The sequence below is a fragment of the Ylistrum balloti genome, unplaced genomic scaffold (assembly GCF_031769215.1).
Source record: "Ylistrum balloti isolate Yb309-2 unplaced genomic scaffold, AGI_CSIRO_Ybal_v1 Utg370102, whole genome shotgun sequence".
Classification (NCBI taxonomy): domain Eukaryota; kingdom Metazoa; phylum Mollusca; class Bivalvia; order Pectinida; family Pectinidae; genus Ylistrum; species Ylistrum balloti.
In genome coordinates, this window is record NW_026782128.1 from 893,087 (window position 1) to 914,833 (window position 21,747).

Genomic DNA, 21,747 nt, shown 5'->3' on the forward strand with positions numbered 1-21,747 from the left:
CCTTACCATAGGAGTCCAACAAGTTGACTTGTACTATTGAAGTTACAAACTTTTATCAAACTTTTGGTATTGTTTCTTCATTACATCACAATTTGTATGATAGAGTTGGTCAATTTTTTCTTTGTCAAGCAACTCCAACCTCTTCTTCATTTCTCAACTTTAAGAGTTAAATTTCCGTCTGGTGTAGTTACCATTTTAATTTCATTTACTTTGTGTGACCTTGGGACTTAACCATTTGGTAACATGGATACAAAGTAGTTTGAGTTTGTTACCATCAGGAACATTTTTGTTACTATCAGACAGTCAATTGGGATTGTTTTAGACATATTCTAATGGACGAATATCAGACACCAGTTTCTTCAACAAAATAAAAGTTTAGAAAAACTTAGTTACAATGATAATAGAATTCATATAAATATCAAACAAGAAAAACTGTATATTCAGGTATAATCAAACTAATTGAAATTGGTTAGTTTTTCTGAGCATATTTCATCAACACAGCCTTAATTATCATTTAACATTTCCACTATTGAAAGAGTAATAATGAAAATACAAATTGAAAGGCTATATTCTAATGACATTTTCACTTATAGTTTTTTGCTTGCTTTTGTAACTTTGGCCTCTGAAATTTGTTAATATGGATGACCTTGATCCACATTCAAGGTCACATGGGTCTGATATGTGAAAATGTTTAATCAACTTCTTCTCAATAACCAAAAAGCCCAGGGTGCTGATATTAGGCCTGTAGTATGCAATGATGAAAGACTACCAGATTTGCTAATTTAAATGACCTTGACCTGCTTTCACAGTCACAGGGGTCAAATATATTCAAATGTTTAAACCAAGTTTTTATTGACTTAGACCTACTTTCAAGGTCAGAGGTGTCAAATTGGTCTTCTCAATTGGCAAAAGGTCCATGGTAATGATATTGGGTCTTAAGTATGCTGGGATAAAAAACCACAAAGTTTGTTAAAATGAATTACTTTGATCAGCTTTCAAGGTCACAGGGGTAAAGTGTGTTGAAATATTAACACAACTTTTTTTTCAATTACCAAAAGGTACATGATGCTTATATTGGTCCTGTAGCATGCTGGGATGAAGGGCAACCAAGTTTGTTCACCTTGTCCGACTTTCAAGGTCACAGAGGTCAAATGTTTTGAAATGCATTAGCAACATCTTCTCAATAACTAAAAGGCCAAGGGTCTTGATATTGAACCTGTAGCATACTTATTCAACAAGCAATATGTTCAGAAATGGCATTTGTGTAGGGCATGTATAAAGAATACAATTTCAAATTTGCAGAAAATGTCTTTATGAACCAATCAATGTCTTCTATGTAAGCTGTAGTGTAGTCGAGCAATTTATTTTAGGCCTATTTCTTTTATATATAGGTTTTTATAGTCAGATGACCCATAAGGCCCTCTTGTTTTTGTTTTCTACTTCCTTCGGCAGTAAAATTGGTCTCCTAAAATAGATCCTGGTATGCAGTTGCGGCCTGTCTTATAGATAACATTTTTTTCATGGTAGTAACAGCTTTGTCAATGGATCTTGGATGACACTGAAACCTTATTCCTTTTCTTTTATGTGGCATGGTCTTTGATCAATAGAACAGGAAAAATACACAGTATGATGTATGTATCTGAATCTTTCCATCTCTCTGTTTGTTAAAAGTCTAAGACAGCAGGATATTGACACAAAAACAAACATGGGGTTAACCAGTGACAGAGTGTTGGAGTAACCCCTGAGACATAACTGATTTATTTGTTTTGTATTTGGGGATTATCAAACACTTTGTGAATGGAGATTTAAGCTTTTTATCTCCATTTATTAAATAGAAACTCAGGCCAATATTAGTGTCAATGAGATATCATAAAATTGAATATCAGTAAACTTATATAAGTATGCTAGTTAGCACATCCAGATAACAATAGGTTGACTTACGCCATGTGCCAGTAGCAGAAGCTGCTTTCTCTGAAGGATCCAAATGTGTATCAGGACCTCTCACAAGATATCATGACTGGAACATGTCATCACTTAATTAGGTGTTGTTGTTTGCTTTGTTGTGTCAGAAATAGCTAGTATGCCAGGAGGGTATTTTGAAGATTGTAATTATGGTCAAGATCTAAAAAACTGAAGTCGAAATTTGATTGTCCTAAGCATAATTTTGTGGTGTGAATATAACAATGAAAGATTTTGGATCTCAAATGTTTGTAATATATCAGTGCAAAAGAGACCTGGATTGATTACATATTGAAGTCAACCATCATATTACACTTTCCTTGTTAAAAGTGTGATTGTTTCATAGCAGACCAGGTGAAAGTGCAGAGAAATATGTGAAATGTGGGTGGGTGTAATATCAGAATGTTATTCCAATACACATTGTGAAAAATGATGTTGGAATGAGTCGTGGAAGATAACTGCTTTAATATTATTTGGCCTTCTAGACATTTTAAAAGAGTTTGAAAAGCTAGTGACACAAAAAATGGAAATGGCCATGCTCCAGAAGTGTTTTTGTAGAACCTTCTGTAAAGACATATGAGCTTGTGAGCGCAGAATTACAAGTGAAGGTCAAAATTAAGATATAACTTAATCCTGTTTAATTGTCTTAGAGTTTCTGAAATTGATTTCAGAGAAATGCAATTTTTTCTCTTTAAGTTGTACAATGCCTTTTCAGGATTCGTTCATCAAAGTCAACATTAGTTTGACTCAAATTACATGCAGGTATACTGGTTAAAATTTCTTGTTGTGCTATAGTTACTTTTAGACAGTTTGTATGATTTGGAATACACACTGTAAAGACTGCTGTGTGGGAGAATTACAAGTGAAAGTCAAAGTTCAGATATTCCAAAATAGTTCAGAGAAATATAGCTGAAGTACAAAGTTCTGTTTGTGAATTGTTGTACTTTTCGCAGACTATTCATGTACTTGAAGATGGACGTTAATTTGTTTAGTAGTGTAAAATCTATTGATGCCTAAAATGACAAATATCTTTGCAAACTTTAATGATGATCCAAACTCCTAGTTTTAGGATCTTGAGTAGTATGTCAGCAAAGAATTTATGTTAAATTTTCTCACAAGCCACAACACTTAACTTGTAACGGATTGTTAACAACTTACGATTCATGTTTGTTTGTAACTAATCCTTTTTGAAGTTCTATCTGCTTCTTTGCCTGAAGTGGGAAATGACTACTTTTGTGATCGATGGCCTTCAGAGCTTTTCACCTCTAGTGAATGTAGAAATTGAAAACGGTGATTGAGGATTTGTCAGAGGTGGGAGGCAACAGTAATGATTTCCTCTTAAACCAATTATTGTGGTCAAAATTACAGCGATGATCAGCTCGAGGTGAAATGGTCAGTAAAGCATTGTAGTACGCCCTGTAAAATTGTCCCGAGGAATGTGTCCAGCCCGCGATGGACATTAATTACCATAAGTCATTGTGATTCATACCCCATGGGAACTACTTAAAAAGCATGGCGGAATTCCTCAGGTATGCAACCTATTGTCCCGGAAAGTGTGGGGGGTACAACAAGGATCATCTTTCTTCCATCTGTTATTTTTTAGAGCATTTACACATGGAACAATAACGATTTTAGTCTTTACAGTGTTCTTGTGTCTAAATTGCTATTAATAATTTTGGGGCTTTCTGTCCCGTTATTGTACGGAGCAGGTTAGCCATATTGGAGTAGGGGTGACTGCGTTTTGGTACCTGTTTCCTTGTGTTATTAATGACCTGCCTATTGTGATAGAAAGCGATGTGCTTCCGACACGTCGGTGCACTGATGACGGGTATAATGTGGTACTACGGGACGTCTTTGTGGCTAAACACCGTTTAATTCCACTGTCATCATGTTTGCTCTTGTGAATCACAATGTTTTCATACTAGTTAGGGTCATAATGAACAATAACAGCCAGGTTTTGCTTTTGTGGATGGAAATTTAAGTCTTAAGTAGTTACTGATGTGCTCTGAAAGGTTAGATTTTATTAAAACTTTTCAAAATGCAAGATTTGGAATCCTGCACTTGAGTGATGCTTTCAAAATAAAACACTTTTACACAATCCTTATCATCAGGATGAACATGAAACGATTATGAAAAAAACGAACAAACAAAAAAAATGGAAATGTGAAATTGCATTTAAAATTTTCTGAAATGTTTGATTTATTGATTTGTTTATTGTTTTTTCATAAACAACACTCTTTAAGTTAATGTTTAATGTTGCAATAAATTTTATTATAGGGCAAATAAAACCTACTGGATAACCTGATGTTACAATCAAACCTGTTGACATGTTTAGGTAAATTTATTTGTCCACAATCTGTTTACAACTAGATATACGTAACATTCAACTCAGTTTCCCAAAAGTGATATAGGTATTTCACACCCAACATGTTGTACACCCAACATGATTTACACCCAATATGTTTTACACCTATCAGCGTGCAAATGTTAAAATGATATTTATATTAACATTTCAAGATTAGCTGTAAGTAAAATGCATTTTCATATCAGGTGTTTTACAGAATTAGTAACACCTGCATCTAGTATATATTTAGACATGTAGGTGAGGTATATCACAGACAATGAATTAACAGAGACACCATATGATGATACTGGCTTTCAATAGATGGAAATTGATTCTTCTTGGGCATAAATGGCATAAGGCAGTTACTGGTTAGAAAAACAAATGTATTAAGGTTACTATTCCAAATACAGTCCATGATATTCAGGTGGGCAGGAATAATCCTTGAGACGGCCAAGGGGCTCTGTGCCCTACAATACAGTAATATATGCCCTTTCATTATCCATTTTCTTACTCTGCAAGACCCACCTTGTTTGTAATCCGGCTCGGTGATTGCTGTTTGTCGTCAAGATTTTCCCTGCATGTGGGGAAGTAAACTTACATGAAATTATATTTATACAAAAGTGGATATTTCTTACCAAGTTACCATGCATATGAAATAGAGTAAATATTTTTGACAAAGTACTAATTAGAACTTTTTTCAACTGAACTGTCACATTTAGAAACGTTTACAAAAAAAATGATGGTTTCCTGAAAGGAAAAGGATTTTAAAAGAAACTGGTTTATTCTTTTGGAAAATATCAGATTTAACGTGTTGAGGACAAGTTATTTTTCTAAAATGTATCGTGTCACTTCAGGACTTTTTTTTTTTCATGAAAATAAAATGTAAAAAGCTTGTGAGAGCATTGATAAATGACGACAGATACACATTCCTACCTGATATTAAGAAGAATAAAACCAATGTGATTCCATCAACGACCTGCAGCAACATATAATTTTTCCCTTGATAAATGACAGGTAGACATTCCTTGAGCAGGTGAGTATCCAGTGTACTCTGGATGGAGTTTGGACAGGTGTGTTGTGTACATGTTCAGGGCAACATCTATTATAAAATGTACTGAAATATTGCTCTCTCATAGCAGCTTTTGAACATAAATCTCATGTTCATAGCCTAGATATGAATATTTTGATTAAACATCAAGTAAACTGAGTACAAAGTATCAACAGACTGCTGAAGTTTTTGTCATAAATGCCACTCAACAAATTACTGTTATACAGCATATTAGATCTTAGACTGACGTAAAACTCAAACATAAATTGAATACTTCAGCTAAGGCTAGCCTCATGGTTTTAGAGGGGTAGGGATGGCAGGGTCAGTTGTGTCATGGTCCTGTTGTGTTATGTCCTGTCCCATCCTGAATCAATGTCATCATCCATCTTAGTGACTTTCTTTGGAAGGGGTTTTGATAAAACTTTATGCGTTGTCAGTTACAAAAATACCACTGATATTGCGGTTCAAAGTTCAAAGATCAAGGTCACTGTTACTGTTTATAGCAGTACTTATACACAAGGAAATCAGTTACATTGACAAGTTGATACATTGAGTTACACACAAATATTTTCAAACTAAAATTGTCTCTGAAATTGAAACACTATAATTGGAAAATGGTCGCTTCAGATGTATAACCACACAGTGTAACCTATCTACCGACCTGATCAATTCCACTGAATTCAGACATTATTATTAAATCTACTTTTTATTCATCATTTTGAAGATCTAATATGTCCATTTGAAAGACTAGCTGGAGATATGTATTTATATACGTTACTGGTTTGTTTGATCTTTAAATGAACTTTTATGTGATCACATGTAATCTCTCAATGGAAAGATTTTTAAAAGACGATAGTAATTGTATGAAACAATATTTATATGACCATAATGACAAAAGGAAAGACATTTCAGTATGGAGATGACATTAATATATCTTAATTTAGATTTATATTCAAGATACTTGGTGAAAATGATCTTTGTGAAGCTAGCCATATTTTGATGGCAATATGAATTGGCAGTATTTCATTGCAATTTGTCAAAGAAGATATTATTTAAATGCTTCCAATATGTGTTATTATTGTGTGTTTGTAGCAAAGATAGTAAATACCTGTTAAACCTTGACAGTCAGTCTGAAATAATTAAGAATCCAGAATTTTAGAGATGGCCAATGATTATAAAGCGTTCAAAATGTATTTTAAGAAAACCACCCGCTGTTAAACTCCCATATTCAGTTCACATGTATCCACAAATCTAAATTGTCGAAAAAAGTGACAGATGTTGTAAGTTATGATTTAGCCATTGATAGATACATCTAATGTGTTTTCATCTTCACTGTTTAAACATTATCAATGTTGGCAGAGTATTCAATTGGGTATGTTACAAAGATTTGTTTAAGGCCCAAGGTCAAATTTGAAGACTGTGTAATGAGATATTTTACTATGGTTGCCAATGAAAATGGCATGGCAGATGCTGGGCCTAGTTAAGTTTTTTTCTGTTCAAAATTCAACTGGCTTTTTTTTCTGTCTGAATGATGAAGTTCTACAATACAAGTGTTTGTGATGTTGAAATTGCAAATGGGATAAAAAAGCCATGAATAATATTTATAAAATATATCTTACTTTGTGTAATTGGGGATTTGAGAGCCTATCATTGTAAGATAGGAGGATAAAAATGTATTTAGAATTATAACTTGTTGTGATAGGTACATGGCAATGTTGGTCATGATACTAATCATCCTCAACATCAGACTGACCAACTTATCGGTGAGCCAGAGGTCACTATTGGTCAGTGATGACCACTGAATAGGGTAGGTAATAAAAATGGCATCCATTTATCCCTGTAACTAGATAGCATCTGTTGGCTAGGCTCACTAATCCTGCAATTACTGGTCAGCCAAGCACCTGTCAGGACAGGCAAGGAAATAGTATAGGCAGTGGATGTTTGGCATAGGAATGTAGCAAGAATTAACTAGCTTCGGCAGGTAGTGATCACTTAGTATTTGATGAGATATTTAACGATGATATTAGAGGTTAATTTAAGGATGTAGACATTCTGGAGGGTTCCGTGTCTGTGAACCAAATGTTATGGTATGTAGGTCCTTATCAGCACTATCAATTTCAATCAGGATGTATTCTTTGTGTTTATGACATGTACAAGAAAAAGTTTTTTTTTCCATATACATTAGAACATTGACCTGCTTCTAGATACCGTAAATCAGTTTTAAACTGCCAATCTACATATTTCAAGTACAACTCTAACTGTTCCATACACCATTAGGCCTTAATGTTTGAGATTCCAGTGTATTTTATGATTTTAAGTGACCTTTAGGGACCACAAGGGATACTTGTCACATATAACTAACATTCACTTTAAGAAATTTATATTAATTGTTACACTTGAAATTTCTGAAGGTAGAAATCATAACGGAATATAGTTATCAATTTGAAATTCATTGTGGTACATGGGCACCTTAAAATACATATGGACCCATGTTTTATATTTGATGAAGGTGAATTTTTACCTAAAAGCTTAATATAAATGCTGTAGAAATGGAGAAATTTCAGGTACCTGATGTGACAGCTGGGAACAGTATTATGCAGGTAAAAATAGCTTGAATTTCATCAAGGCTAATTTTAGTTGGGATATATATAGAAAGCACCTGCTCTTATGTTTAATAAAGAGAACAGCTGCTAGCTGCATATGATCTGTGATGGTGTAACTATTACATTACAAAACAGGATTTTCTTTTAACATATACAAAACTCAAGTGCTAATTCTCTTAATTTGAGTAATTGATTAGTTAAAGAAATTAGAGCTAAATATATAAATGAAAAATCGAAATTTTTACAAAACTAAGGAATGACCTTCAGGATGTATTGTTTGTTAAATGGTTGATGATATGATTTTGTTGAAATGACGAAAAAAGAGAAATTGAGGGAGCTCGTAATTTGTGGCATTGGAAAAGAAAATGTACAATTTCTGTGGCTAATACCTTATTATCTTGTCTTCAATTTACCCATTTTTTTATCAAAATGAACTTTTTTATCATCACTTCACAATTTTATATATCAAGAAGATAATGCAAGATTTATGATGTCTGGCATAGTTTTTCAAGGTAACATAAGAATTTTGTTTGAGATCTTTACATGGCAGTGACATTAGTTAAAGATACACAACATTTATTTACAAATCCCACGTAGTAAGCTGAGAGTTATCAATCACCTACTGTGTTACACAAAACACAGACCATTGTTAGATCAATCCTGCCAATTTATCGCGCGACTACCATATCATTGTTTCAGTGCAGGCTTCATGTTTGTTCTGTGTGTTGACAAAAGATAGATCTTGTCATGGTGTAGAGATTGATGTGGGAGTTGAGAAGCTAATTGTCAGTAGCTAATGCTAGTCACAAAATCTTGTTTTTTTTTATGGAATTAAGATATAAAGATAAAAATTTGTTGAAAGAGGCAAGATAAAATGATAAAGTTTAAATAACATGACAAAATAACATTTGATTATCTTGTAAATAAAATATAGTAGATCTCTATGGTCCTGCTATGAAATGGCTGAAGTCATATGGTTTATTCATCAGTATGTTGTTTCGTCACACTTTAGGTATATTCACACAACACTGAAACTGAAAAAGATATAGAATTCCCATAGATTCTGAATGAGATACTGTTAAGAAATAAATATCACACTCAAATATCCATAAAACCGTCTTAGGAGATGTCTAGTGAATATTTTGTTTGACAAATGAAGAAAAAAATCCAACCACTTTTGGTAAAGAAATAGTGAACACGAACAGATGAGTGATTTTCGGCCCTATGAAAGGTGAATCGATTTGGCATTAAATGCAGTGTTGAATGCAGTTTAATCACAACTCAATATTATGGATTTTTTTATGAAGAAATTAGGTCGCAGTAACCTTTGCTTTGAACTCGTTATGTGGGTGGTATGTCATTATTGGTTACTGTGCATGTTGTTTGTGAGCTTGGCCATGTTCTTGGTGTCAGGTGTAAAAGTGAACAATGATGGATTTTACAGCAAGTACTTAATGTATTCATAAAAGTGCTTTGTCTATATTGATTTAGTGCTATGTGGGAGGTTCTCTAGGATTTAGCTAGGATGTTTGTATTTGCATATAGATCAACACTGCCTATTGTCTGTAGCAGGGTATGTTGTCCATCCCACCCACATCATCTGGATTAGTGGGTATCAATGTATAGAAACGAAATTCAAACAAATACTAACGTGCAGCACCAGCACAGCCGATGTAACTGAATCTGTCACAGGAATTGGTACCGTTACTTGATTATAATTTCCATGTTCAAATGTCTCCTTTAATGAGGTGTGGGCTCATGCTTGTTTTGAACTATATTGGGCCATTATAGAAGTCAGTGACCAATTCGATTGTTATTCTGCATTTAAAAAAAGGATAGCTTACATCATATTCAGATGAAATTTGAAATGATGACCTCTAAAAATTTTGTAAATAACAGTACTGGATATTGTAAGTTTAAACATAAAATAATGCTGTCTATTTGGTCGCAACAGATTTCCCCACGCTGGCAATGCCAAGCTCTGGTAATGCAATATGACACAAAACATTCGTAATTTGAATCCAAGACAATGAATAATCTGTGGTCATTGACCAGGTACAAATCATCCTGGCTGTCATTTGAAATGAAATAGTTTCCTCCTACACAGGTTAATGTTTTCTGTTTGGATTGTCCTTGACATATCCAGACAATACTTCCATCAGATTACTATATTTCTGCATGAAAAGTGTTGTGTAATATCACTTACTGGTATGAATAATTAAGTGATTTAAAATGTTGTATTATATTTCTGAAGCACTGATCAACTGGATTTGCAGCATTTGTCTTTATCGAAATTGAAAATCAATATGGCATCATATAGATGGGAGTTGGTTAGGATGTGCAAGTTTCTACACAAAATAAAATGAAAATTTTTTAGCACCCTTGATGATGATGAGATAAAACAATCCCCTTCTTAAAGTACCAAAGACACACAGGTTATTGTCCCTTTCATTAAGTATATTCCACCTGTTTTAATCTGGGAGCAAACAGAACCACATTTTTTTATGATAATACAGAAAACAAAGCATGTAATCCACATTCACTACTTCTTAATATTATCTGTTTTAATCCTTTATCATATGCAGTGTTAAGGGATAATCTACAGGGAATGATAAGAGTTAGCTCCCTTTTAAATGTGTTTTCTACTTGTTTTGTGTGTTGCAGGAGAAGGAGAGGAAGAAGCGGTTGTTAGAAGCTGTTCCCAAGAGAGCTTCATCAAGGATCAGTCTGAAGCGGAAGGAATTAGAAGAACAGGTAAGCACATAAATTTGGGAACAATGATGTACATATATCATGAGACAATGACATTTTTAGACCACCATCACCAATCACCTGTGCCTGTGGTCAGTGGTCTGTCTGTCCATAAACAATTTTTGTTGTTGCTTTTTTTCAAGAAGTCCTCAATGGTCTTTCTCCAATTTCACATTAAGGTTTCTCTTTGTCCCTAGTTGTGACCATTTGAATTTAGGACTGGTAAGAAAAACAAAATGGCTGACAGGCAGCCATCTTGGAGTTTGCTTACTAAAGTTCCTTGTTGTGCCTATTTAATTTTGAACCAGATCAGAAGAAACAGAATGGCTGACAGGCAAACATTTTGGATTGAGCAGATAAAGATTATTATCAATATTTTTACAAAGGAATGATAAAATTTGTGTCATTTAAAGCAAAAACAGTGGAGAAAAGAAGGGAAAAGATCCAAATTTTGGATCCAAAATTAGGATGTCTTATTATTATGAAATTTGTGACATGCTTACTCGTTATAGATTGTTTTGCATCCTATCTAAATTGCTGATTTGAAACATTTTACAGCTGCTTTTGTAAAGTCAGGCCAGTTGAAAAAAAGGTTGAATTAAAATACACTGCCAACATCAATGTGTGAAAAGTTCACATTTAAACTTTAATGTGATATGTTATGAAAACAATTTAAAATTTTTGATTTTTTTGGTAAATTTGAAATTTTTAAAAGAGAACTAACAAATTTTGAAGGGTCACTTTCAACTGTAGAATATACTGAAAATTAGATTATTTATTTGGAAATAAGCCACTAAAAGTCCACAGTTTAAGTCAAGGGACTTCAAAGTTATGGAAATATTATGTTAATATTGCTGTTAAACAAAGCACCAATATGCTGATATCCTAAGGTGTAAAAAGTGTTCACACAGTGAGAGATTGTTGTATATGGTTTTTCTTTCATTTGAATTAGATATTTTTCAAAAGTTAAAAAAAAAAAACACATTTTAATGAATGTTATTGTAACTTTAGGAAAATAACTAACGAGAGTGAATGAAATACAGTATGTGACAACCACAAGTTTATATGACCTGTTTCTGCCGCAATAAAAAATATTTGCATGTTGAATTGACCTGTTCTGTACCCTGTGTGTTTTGTCTATGTCATCATTTGGAGCTGACTAATTAATATGTAAAACTGAGAATTTCAGAACTATATTGAGATATTATATCAAAATTCATTACAATTCCAAATTAGAAATAAATTGGTTTGTTATCTTCAAAGCAAAATAGGATATAGATAAAAAATAGAAATCAAATTGTTACTAAAACAATCATGAACTACTTACTGTTCTGATTTCCATGATTGCCTGAAGTGCCCTTCATGTCAGCTAATCAAAACATGCTGCAGTGTTACACAATATGTGCTATAACAGGTAAACTAATAATGATGTTATAAGTTACAATGATAGATAAATAGTCAAGTATACTGGTAAAGAATTGATACCTAGCTCTGTTTTGTTAGAGCACATGCCTAAGATGTGAATGAAATTTGAAATAATGAAACAAAAGTTGTTTGTGGACTGTCTGTTAGAAAATGGAATATGTCTCTGGAATTAGCTTGGATCAATGTTATATTTATTGGCTTTAGATCATAGTTAATTTTTCTCAAAAACAAATTTTACAAACCAATCCAATTTCTCGGAAATAGGACAAGAAAAATTGCAGAGGTTTTGACTTTAGTTAGGAGTTAGTTTGAGACAGAGACCCTGACGTAGCTTGTAGATATCATGTGCTGATTCTCCATTACTGGTAACAATGCTTCTGGTGGTGCTATACCATGTATCATCTGGTAGACAGAAACTACTAATCACAAATTTCTAAAATTGACTGTCCAGGAAACCAGACATTAAAGCTGTGGAGAGTTTGAGTGTCACCTAATGGGACTAAAGTGTTGGATTTTTGGTTTACAGGAGTAGAATTGGTTGGGACTGAGGCTGGATTGTTGGTTTGTAGAAACAGATAACTGATGGGGACTGTTAGGCTGGATTGTAGGTCTGTAGGCATAGTATAGTGGGGACTTGTCAGGCTGGGTTGTAGGTCTGTAAGCATAGTATAGTGGGGACTGTCAGGCTGGATTGTAGGTCTGTAGACATAGTATAGTGGGGACTGTCAGGCTGGATTGTAAGTCTGTAGGAGTAGAACTGATGTGGACTGTCAGGCTGGATTGTAGGTCTGTAGGAGTAGAACTGATGTGGACTGTCAGGCTGTATTGTAGGTCTGTAGGAGTAAAACTGATGGGGACTGTCAGGCTGGATTGTAGGCCTGTGGGAGTAGAACTGATGGGGACTGTGAAGCTGGATTGTAGGTCTGTGGGAGTAGAACTGATGGGGACTGTGAAGCTGGATTGTAGGTCTGTAGGAGTAGAACTGATGGGGACTGTCGGGCTGGATTGTAGGTCTGTAGGAGTAAAACTGATGGGGACTGTCGGGCTGGATTGTAGGTCTGTAGGAGTAGAACTGATGGGGACTGTCAGGCTGGATTGTAGGTCTGTGGGAGTAGAACTGATGGGGACTGTCAGGCTGGATTGTAGGTCTGTAGGAGTAAAACTGATGGGGACTGTCAGGCTGGATTGTAGGTCTGTAGGAGTAAAACTGATGGGGACTGTCAGGCTGGATTGTAGGCCTGTGGGAGTAGAACTGATGGGGACTGTGAAGCTGGATTGTAGGTCTGTGGGAGTAGAACTGATGGGGACTGTGAAGCTGGATTGTAGGTCTGTAGGAGTAGAACTGATGGTGACTGTGAAGCTGGATTGTAGGTCTGTAGGAGTAGAACTGATGGGGACTGTCAGGCTGGATTGTAGGTCTGTAGGAGTAGAACTGATGGGGACTGTGAAGCTGGATTGTAGGTCTGTAGGAGTAGAACTGATGGGGACTGTGAAGCTGGATTGTAGGTCTGTAGGAGTAGAACTGATGGGGACTGTCGGGCTGGATTGTAGGTCTGTAGGAGTAGAACTGATGGGGACTGTGAAGCTGGATTGTAGGTCTGTAGGAGTAGAACTGATGGGGACTGTGAAGCTGGATTGTAGGTCTGTAGGAGTAGAACTGATGGGGACTGTGAAGCTGGATTGTAGGTCTGAGGAGTAAAACTGATGGGGACTGTGAAGCTGGATTGTAGGTCTGTAGGAGTAGAACTGATGGGGACTGTGAAGCTGGATTGTAGGTCTGTAGGAGTAGAACTGATGGGGACTGAATGACTGGATTGTGGGTCTGTAAGAGTAGAACTGATGAGGACTGAATGTCTGGATTGTGGGTCTGTAGGTATAGTAGTGGAAACGATGAAGCTGGCTGGATTGTAAGCTTGTAGTACGATATTTTCAGGATAAGCCACAGCTTTTTTCCTTGGCAGTTGGGCTTACGGCTTATATACCAATGTGCTTTTTATGTGGATGAAAAAATCAGCAGAATGAAAAAAAAATTAAGTGTATCAGTACACCAGTACAAGATGGTAATAACTTTTTTTTACAAGCACCTGTGATTAATCATACCTTTTAATATGAGTCACAATAATGTCAACTAAACTTTCATGGTTGATTCAGAGGCCATAGCAGAAGCTTACAAGTAGCCTGTTGCATCCTTGGATTAATAGGTCATCAGGTTTTAGGTCAAATTCTAGAATGACAGCCATGCTTGTTTACAAAGATCATAAGAATGGCTTCACGCAACTTACCAGATATATTAAGGGACTATAAGAATTTTGTCAGCATGCAAGGGCCTTCGCTAATACTAAGCAGTGCAGACACCGATGGAGACGTGGGTAAAGAAACTGAACAGAACATTGGCACTATATCTGTGCATAGACAATCTTTGGAGGCTCCCAAGTCAAACAAGTTTGATAACTGCTATTTACATTTTTGAAATATATCAATATAATAAATGATTATCGGTGTATAATTCATTCAAAAACTTATATTAAATGTTTTACTGACAACCTTGATAGACTGGCTTCCGTTGTCTGTTATATCAACGAACTTGGTCAACATAACAGTTACCACATCGTAAGAAAGGGTGTGACTTAAATTCCGGTGCAGCTAGTATGTAGATCAATTGAAAAAATCAGTAAAATAGATTCTGATGCTTGCATTCCAGTGCAGTTTATAACATGGAAAATACGGTAATACAGAACTGATTGGGACTGTGTGGCTGGATTGCAGTTTTCTTAGAGTAGAACTACTGTAGTGGGGGATTATGGGTTGGATTGCAGGTTTGTTGGAGTGGAACAGGTGGGTTCTTTGGGGTTGGATTGCAGGTCTGTAGGAGAAGAATTGTTGAGGAGTGGGAGTCGGATTATGGGTTTGTAGGAGTAGAACTGGTGGGGACTTTTGGGTAGGATTGTAGGTTGGAATCAGGGGTTATTGTTCCTGGAAAATGTATATCACAGGTTGGGGACTGAAGTGTTGTCCCTGACTTGGATTGTATGGTTGGATTGTAGGTGTTTGTAAAAGTAGACTGTCAGTAGAATACGTCCCTGACTTGGATTGTTGGGCTGGACTTTGAAAATAACCATACTAACAAAACAAGGCAGGTGAGACTTATGATTATGTATAATTCTTGTTTCATTAATTGCATTAACTTTCAGATTAATTGAAGCTGATGGTGAAACACCTCAGACATTGTTTATACAAGCGTCCCAGCAGTAGGTAGTTATCTTGGACAGGGTTAAGATTCTTCAGGTTGTGCAGACGTTTAACATATGGTAGACTGTATATAAAACTTGGGTGCAACAGTAAGGTCTGTTATGCAGCCACCATCATTTGAAATACAACCTAGACAATCCGACCCTTTGATGTATCTAGCTGAAGATTTTTTCACTGTTTTTCCACCTGTAAATTTATTTTGAATAAGATATTTTTGTCTAGGGAAGGTATTTTACATGCTTTTAGACAAGACAGCGAACCAATTGACTTCAAAAAGTTCTATATTTCCTTCCTACAAGATTCTTTAAATAAGTTGGTATGCCATTAATAAGAAATGCTCATTAAGTAAATTTTTCTTTCAGTTTTTCATGATCAAAAACTTCTCATTGCTAGCTGCCAAATCTTTTTCATTATTATCACATAAACTAAAAAGAAGTTGTAAGATCTCTTTGGAATACACACTTTTTTCTGTCAGTTAGAGTTACGTAAAGTGTCTTGTTATTGAGCAAGAAGAAAATTGATCACCTTTATATATAGTCAAAGCATGAAGAATCGTGTCTACTTGAAGTATATTTGATCAATTCAGAAATAAAGATGAGGTAAATGTCATTTCCTGGGCATGGATTGGGGGTGGGGGGGGGGGGGGGTGGGGGGGGGAGTTAGTTTTTATTAATAAACAGATTTTTAAGCACTGTAGAATTTGATAAGGTCAATTAAGAAAAGGGATATGACACTAAAATACAAGTAATCTTTACAACTAAAGAGAAAATTGTTAGATCAAACTGTAAGTCAGGGGGGGGGGGGGGGGGGGGGGGGGGAGTTAGTTTGTATTAATACACAGATTTTTAAGCACTGTAGAATTTGATCAGGTCAATTAAGAAAAGGGATATGACACTAAAATACAAGTAATCTTTACAACTAAAGAGAAAATTGTTAGATCAAACTGTAAGTTTCATGCAGTAGAGCATTCTTCATAAGTAAAAGATACAGAAAGTCATACAGTGGCTGAGTCTCTTGTTATGTAAGTGTAGGATCAAAGAACTACAGGCAAAATTTAGATATCATGATTATATAGACAAGTTTTTATTTGTACAAAAATATTTTTGATATCTTTTTATCACCATCTTACATACAACAACTTGGGATGGTTTTTTGTCCGCTATAAAGGGCCTTCGGCATCCATCGGCTGAAGGGATTATCGAGACACGTAAATCTACACCACTGCTCTCAATTTAAATGTATAATTTTGTGTATTTGTTTTTAAGTTCTTTGTATGTGATGTAATTTATATAATATTTATGTCTTGATAAAAGAGCAGGTTGCCTTGAAAATTTGACAATTTGCTTGTCTGTACTGTTGCTATTACTTCATTTATATGGATTAAAATAGATTTCATCCAAAAATTGTATATCAGATCGTTGTTCAGGTCACTTTTCTCTTTGTCAGGATAATATGACCTGGTGAGGTCATGTTTCTGATGTTAAATGATCACATTTCAGTTGAAATAGAGTTGGTCAGAATTACAATGCTAAATAACAGATAAATCATTGTTCTTACTTTTACAGGAAGCTATTCTGGCAGAGGCAGAGGCTGAGGAAGAGAAACAGAGGAAACTAGAGGAAGAAGAAAAGAGGAAGCTATTGGAGATAGAGAAAGAAGAAGAAGAAAAGCGTTTGAGAGAGGAACGACAGAGGAATAGAGAAGGTATTTCACAGTTATATAAGTATATTTAAGACTGGAAGAGCTGAAGAAAATCATATACCAAAATTACCCTGCAATAGGCTTATGTTTGGTGGTAAGCCCATGTATATCCATATCATTTCTATAGAAATTGATTGTCCTGTAATAAGCCCACTGTCCGACTTTGAATCAGAGGTAATGTGTTGATCTCTTGGGCTTCTTGCTTTAAAAAGACAGTAAGTTCATAAGAAATTGCTGAAACAAGCACACAGTCATGGTTGATATTGGATGGTTTGAGACTTTGTCATTTGGATATGGTGTTATGAATATATGACAAAGTTTTGGTTTTGTTTTAAGCATATGTGAAAGCCATTTTTTGTAATTATTGGGATATCCATCATTAATTGACACATAAAATTTTGATATTGTGCGAAGCTTTCTGAAACTATCATTCTTTATCTGGCAAACTTTTTCTGCGAGTATAATCCGTTATCTAACAAACCTTTTGTGTGACTATCATCCTTTATCTAATAAACCTTTTGTGTGACTATCATCCTTTATCTAACCAACCTTTTGTGTGACTATCATCCTTTATCTAACCAACCTTTTGTGTGACTATCATCCTTTATCTAACCAACCTTTTGTGTGACTATCATCCTTTATCTAACCAACCTTTTGTGTGACTATCATCCTTTATCTAACCAACCTTTTGTGTGACTATCATCCTTTATCTAATAAACCTTTTCTGTGATCATCGTCCTGAACATCATCACACACCACCCCTACCTCATTCATTTAATCTAACTATTATTAAAGAATAAATACATGTACATTTTGAGTTATATCAAAAGATCTTAATGATGGATATCAATTCAATTCTATATGATTTCAGAGCGAGCAAAACGACTGGAGCAGAGAGAACAGAGAGCACAGTTGATAGCTGAAGGGAAAGAGATCCCACCTGAACTTCAGTACACTGCATCTTCATACAACAGCAAGTATAGGGAGGAAGAGGATAACGTGGGGTAAGGGCACATAATTCTGCTCAACCAAAACTGCCATTTATGTAATATTTGTGGAAAGGCTATTTTTTCTCTCTGATCTCAATTAAGTTTCTGATAATTGCCCTTTCTACATCATGGGTATGGCCTTCAATGTCGACTTAATTATGCTCTGTCTTTTGCTACTACACCATTAGATTGAATTTTTATATCGTTCTATTCTCCAGGGAGCTGTCCTTTATGCTAATTGCAAGCATAATTTTTCAAATGTAGGTCGAAGGTCACGGTCAAGATCACATGGTCAAAAATTTCAGTACCACCGGAAAAGTCTTTTCACAAGGAACACACATGTCAAATATGAAAGCCCTACCTCTTACAGTGCATAGTTATGGGCAAGGTTAAAGTTGACAACAGACAAACAGACAGACAGCACAAAAACAATATGCTCCTTATCTTTAGATCTGGATACATAAAAATGAGTCTTTGTTTATGGGAATTGTAATTCCCAAAGCAGAACATCTTGAGTAATTAAGCAAGAGAAACTATGCTGGTGAAGTTAGTGTAGTGTGTTATATATGTTACACAATTTTATGTATGGAGATAATTTTTCACAGAAAAATATTTCAATTTTCAGACAACATCCAGAGTTAGATGATGAAGATATTGAAGAAATGGAAAAAGGTTAGCTAGCCTTGCTTTGTGGTTAGATATTTCTATGTTGTAGCTTATATACTGCGATCATAAAGACATGTGATTGTTAGATTTGATACTGATCCTTTCACCTCGCCTCCTTACCTTACAGATTGAATGTAATTTGGGCTATTTAGACAGCCTAGGAGTTAATTTTATAATATAGATGTCAATTTTTTAAACAAGAACAATTTAAAGAAACAAAAATTTTACATCTTGCTTTTAGTGCTCGAAACAGTGAAAAACCATAAAGATGCCTGGCCTTTCATGGAACCAGTTGATGAAGAAGTTGCTCCAGGTTACCATGACATCATCAAGGTAAAATCAAATGTTATCAGATGGTATCAGAAATGACATTAAACAGTTTTTCTTATACATTTTGTTAACTCAGTTACCAGAGTATTGCTTGATAACTTTTCAATATTTCTATGAAGAAATTATGCCAATTGTACCAATATTTCACTTCTCTGTAAAAGGCTTTTAAAAAAATTTCTGTGTTTGTATTATCAGAGATTTCATAGAGGAAGAGATTTGGTCAGGGCTATGGAAGAGCTTTAGGTATCAAACAGGATTTCTTAGAAATCATATTTGACTTGACTATGTAATTGGCATGTTAACATTGTCCTGATATCATTAGCAGCAGTCAAATTATTTTGATCTAGGTGTGTTGGTAGGTGTAGCTTTGACTCCTTATGTCGCTTGCCAATTCCCCAAAAGTGTCCCTAACTTAATTGTCTTCACAGTGTAGTTCCACGTAGAGTTGAGAGAGTTATGTCCCTTCCCATTTTCCAAATGGATATAGACTCATTACTGTTACTCTGATCAATGATCTATTGAATAGGGTAGGGATAGGACAAGACCTAAATACAAACATATGTTTAAACTATGTTTAAATGTTAAAGGGAAAGAAGTTGCTAAGGTTTTGGTTTAGTAGCTTTTCAGTAGGGAATAGCTGTCAGTTTTATTTGATCAACTTGCTTTCGATGATATGGAGCAAATATCTGATATGAATGTGAAACATTGTATTTGATTTCTGTTTTTTCATATATAGAAACCAATGGACTTGTCTCTTATTGAGAAACGGTTGAAAAACAGAAGCTACAAATCTAAGAGACGATTTGTCAAGGATTTTAACCTGATGTGTGAAAACTGTCGACACTACAACGGGATGGAAAGTGGTCTGTATTCTTGTTTATAAGCCATGTTAAATTATTTTGTATAAAGTCAATAAATTTTTGTCTGTATATGATTACGCTTCTTTACAATTTCAGAGTGAGAATAAATGCTATTAGCATCATAACCAATCTCACAAAATATTTCTGATGTGTTATATATAACACATTTAGGCATTGAAATGGAACTATATCAGCCATATCAAATGTCTTTCAAACTTCATAAAGAATGTCCTACTATTAGAAGAAGGGGATGTAAATTTTCGTGTTTGGAGGTACAGGAATGTAGGAAATTAATCAATAACAAAGAATTATCGATTTTGTATTCCGATCTTCAGTATTCTGATTTAAAAAGTCACTCTTAAAAATTATTTACTGAATATGACATTTCATGACTGTTCTTGGTTAAGAAGGCAGATGATAAAGCTTAACATTGCCTGAAAGTCTTTATACATGTCTATATAATACTGACCTCTGACCTGTCAGACCTGGGACTGATGGCCCAGAAGCTGCAGCGCTGTGTCAACAAGGCTGTGCGTTTCCACATGGACAAGGTGAAAGACAACTATGAGGCAGATGAGGAGTTCCGTATCACACAGGCGGTGAGAGCTGAGAAGAAGTACCGGCCTAAGAGGGCAGCCAGTTCTCGAGCCATGGATACCCTCCACCGTGCCATGAACTATGATGATGATTTTGAACAGGTGAATTGTCATTCTGGTCTGGAAATTTATCTAAGGTTCTTTTGTATCATCTTTGAAACATATATGCATTCAAATGTGTCTGTGATCTGTCGCCCATCCGTAAACAGTTTCTTGTTATCACTTTTTCTTGGAAAATGCTAGATGGATCTTTCTCAAATTGCATATGCAGGTTCCCCTTGGTCCCTAGTTGTGCCCATGTAATTTTGGGACTGGGACTGACAGGCAGCCATCTTAAATTTTTTCAATGAAGTTTGTTATCGCTATTTCTTGGAAAGTAAGAAATTGCTCTCAAATTACATGTGTAGGTTTCCCTTGGTCTCTCATTTTGCCCATGTAATTTTGGGACTGATCAGGAAAATAAAATGGCTTACAGGTTGCCATCTTGTATTATGACTTTGAAAGTTTGTTATCAATATTACTTGAGAAGTACAGGATGAATCTTTCTTAAATTTCATATGTAGGTTTGCCTTAGTTCCTAGTTGTGCCCATGTAATTTTGGGACTGATCAGAAGAACTAAATAGCCCAAAGGAGGCCATCTTGACTTTGATCTCTCTAGATCTTTCTCAAATTTCTTGTATAGGTTCCTTTAGCTTACTTGTTATACATGTTTGAGTTTGAGGCTGATCAGAAAAACAAAATGGGCGACAGGCAGCCATGTTGGATTTTGTCTAGTAAAGATTGTTTTTTCTATTTCCTAAGAAGTACTGAAAGGATATCTCTCATATTTCATACATATGTTCCCTTTGGTCTCTATTTGTGCTTATTTGATTTTGAGACTGATACAGAAGAAAGAAATGGCTTCCAGGCGACCAGTTTGGATTTGGCAGATAAAGATGATCATCACTATTTCTGCAAAGGAATGTTCAAATGTCTTATCATTAACAGCAAAAAGAGAGAAGAGAAAAGAATGGAAAAGATCCAACTTTCAAAAGATATATATCTCTTATAAAGATCAAACAATGTTGGGAGACAAGATCCCTTTTGGATCTCTTGTTGTTGTATATTCATAATCTTTGTTATCATAACCATAAAGATGTAAACCTACTTGTGCTCAAACATGCAGTTCCACTGAATCTAATGCTAGGAAATGTTTCATAGAAAAATCACACACCTTTCTTCATGT

The 21,747-nt window shown here is 35.1% G+C and overlaps 1 protein-coding gene across 1 annotated transcript in view; it reads left to right on the forward strand.

Moving 5' to 3' along the window:
* LOC132550051 (chromatin remodeling regulator CECR2-like) overlaps positions 1-20,623 on the forward strand; it is a gene marked incomplete at its 3' end in the record, with an annotated part of 34,397 nt that extends 13,774 nt beyond the window's left edge. Inside the window, exons 5-11 of the mRNA XM_060214049.1 lie at positions 10,619-10,708; positions 16,945-17,083; positions 17,952-18,084; positions 18,695-18,741; positions 18,977-19,068; positions 19,802-19,928; positions 20,409-20,623. Coding sequence (XP_060070032.1) covers positions 10,619-10,708; positions 16,945-17,083; positions 17,952-18,084; positions 18,695-18,741; positions 18,977-19,068; positions 19,802-19,928; positions 20,409-20,623 — 843 coding nt within the window. The remainder of the gene's footprint in view (positions 1-10,618; positions 10,709-16,944; positions 17,084-17,951; positions 18,085-18,694; positions 18,742-18,976; positions 19,069-19,801; positions 19,929-20,408) is intronic.
* Positions 20,624-21,747: the final 1,124 nt, after the last annotated feature.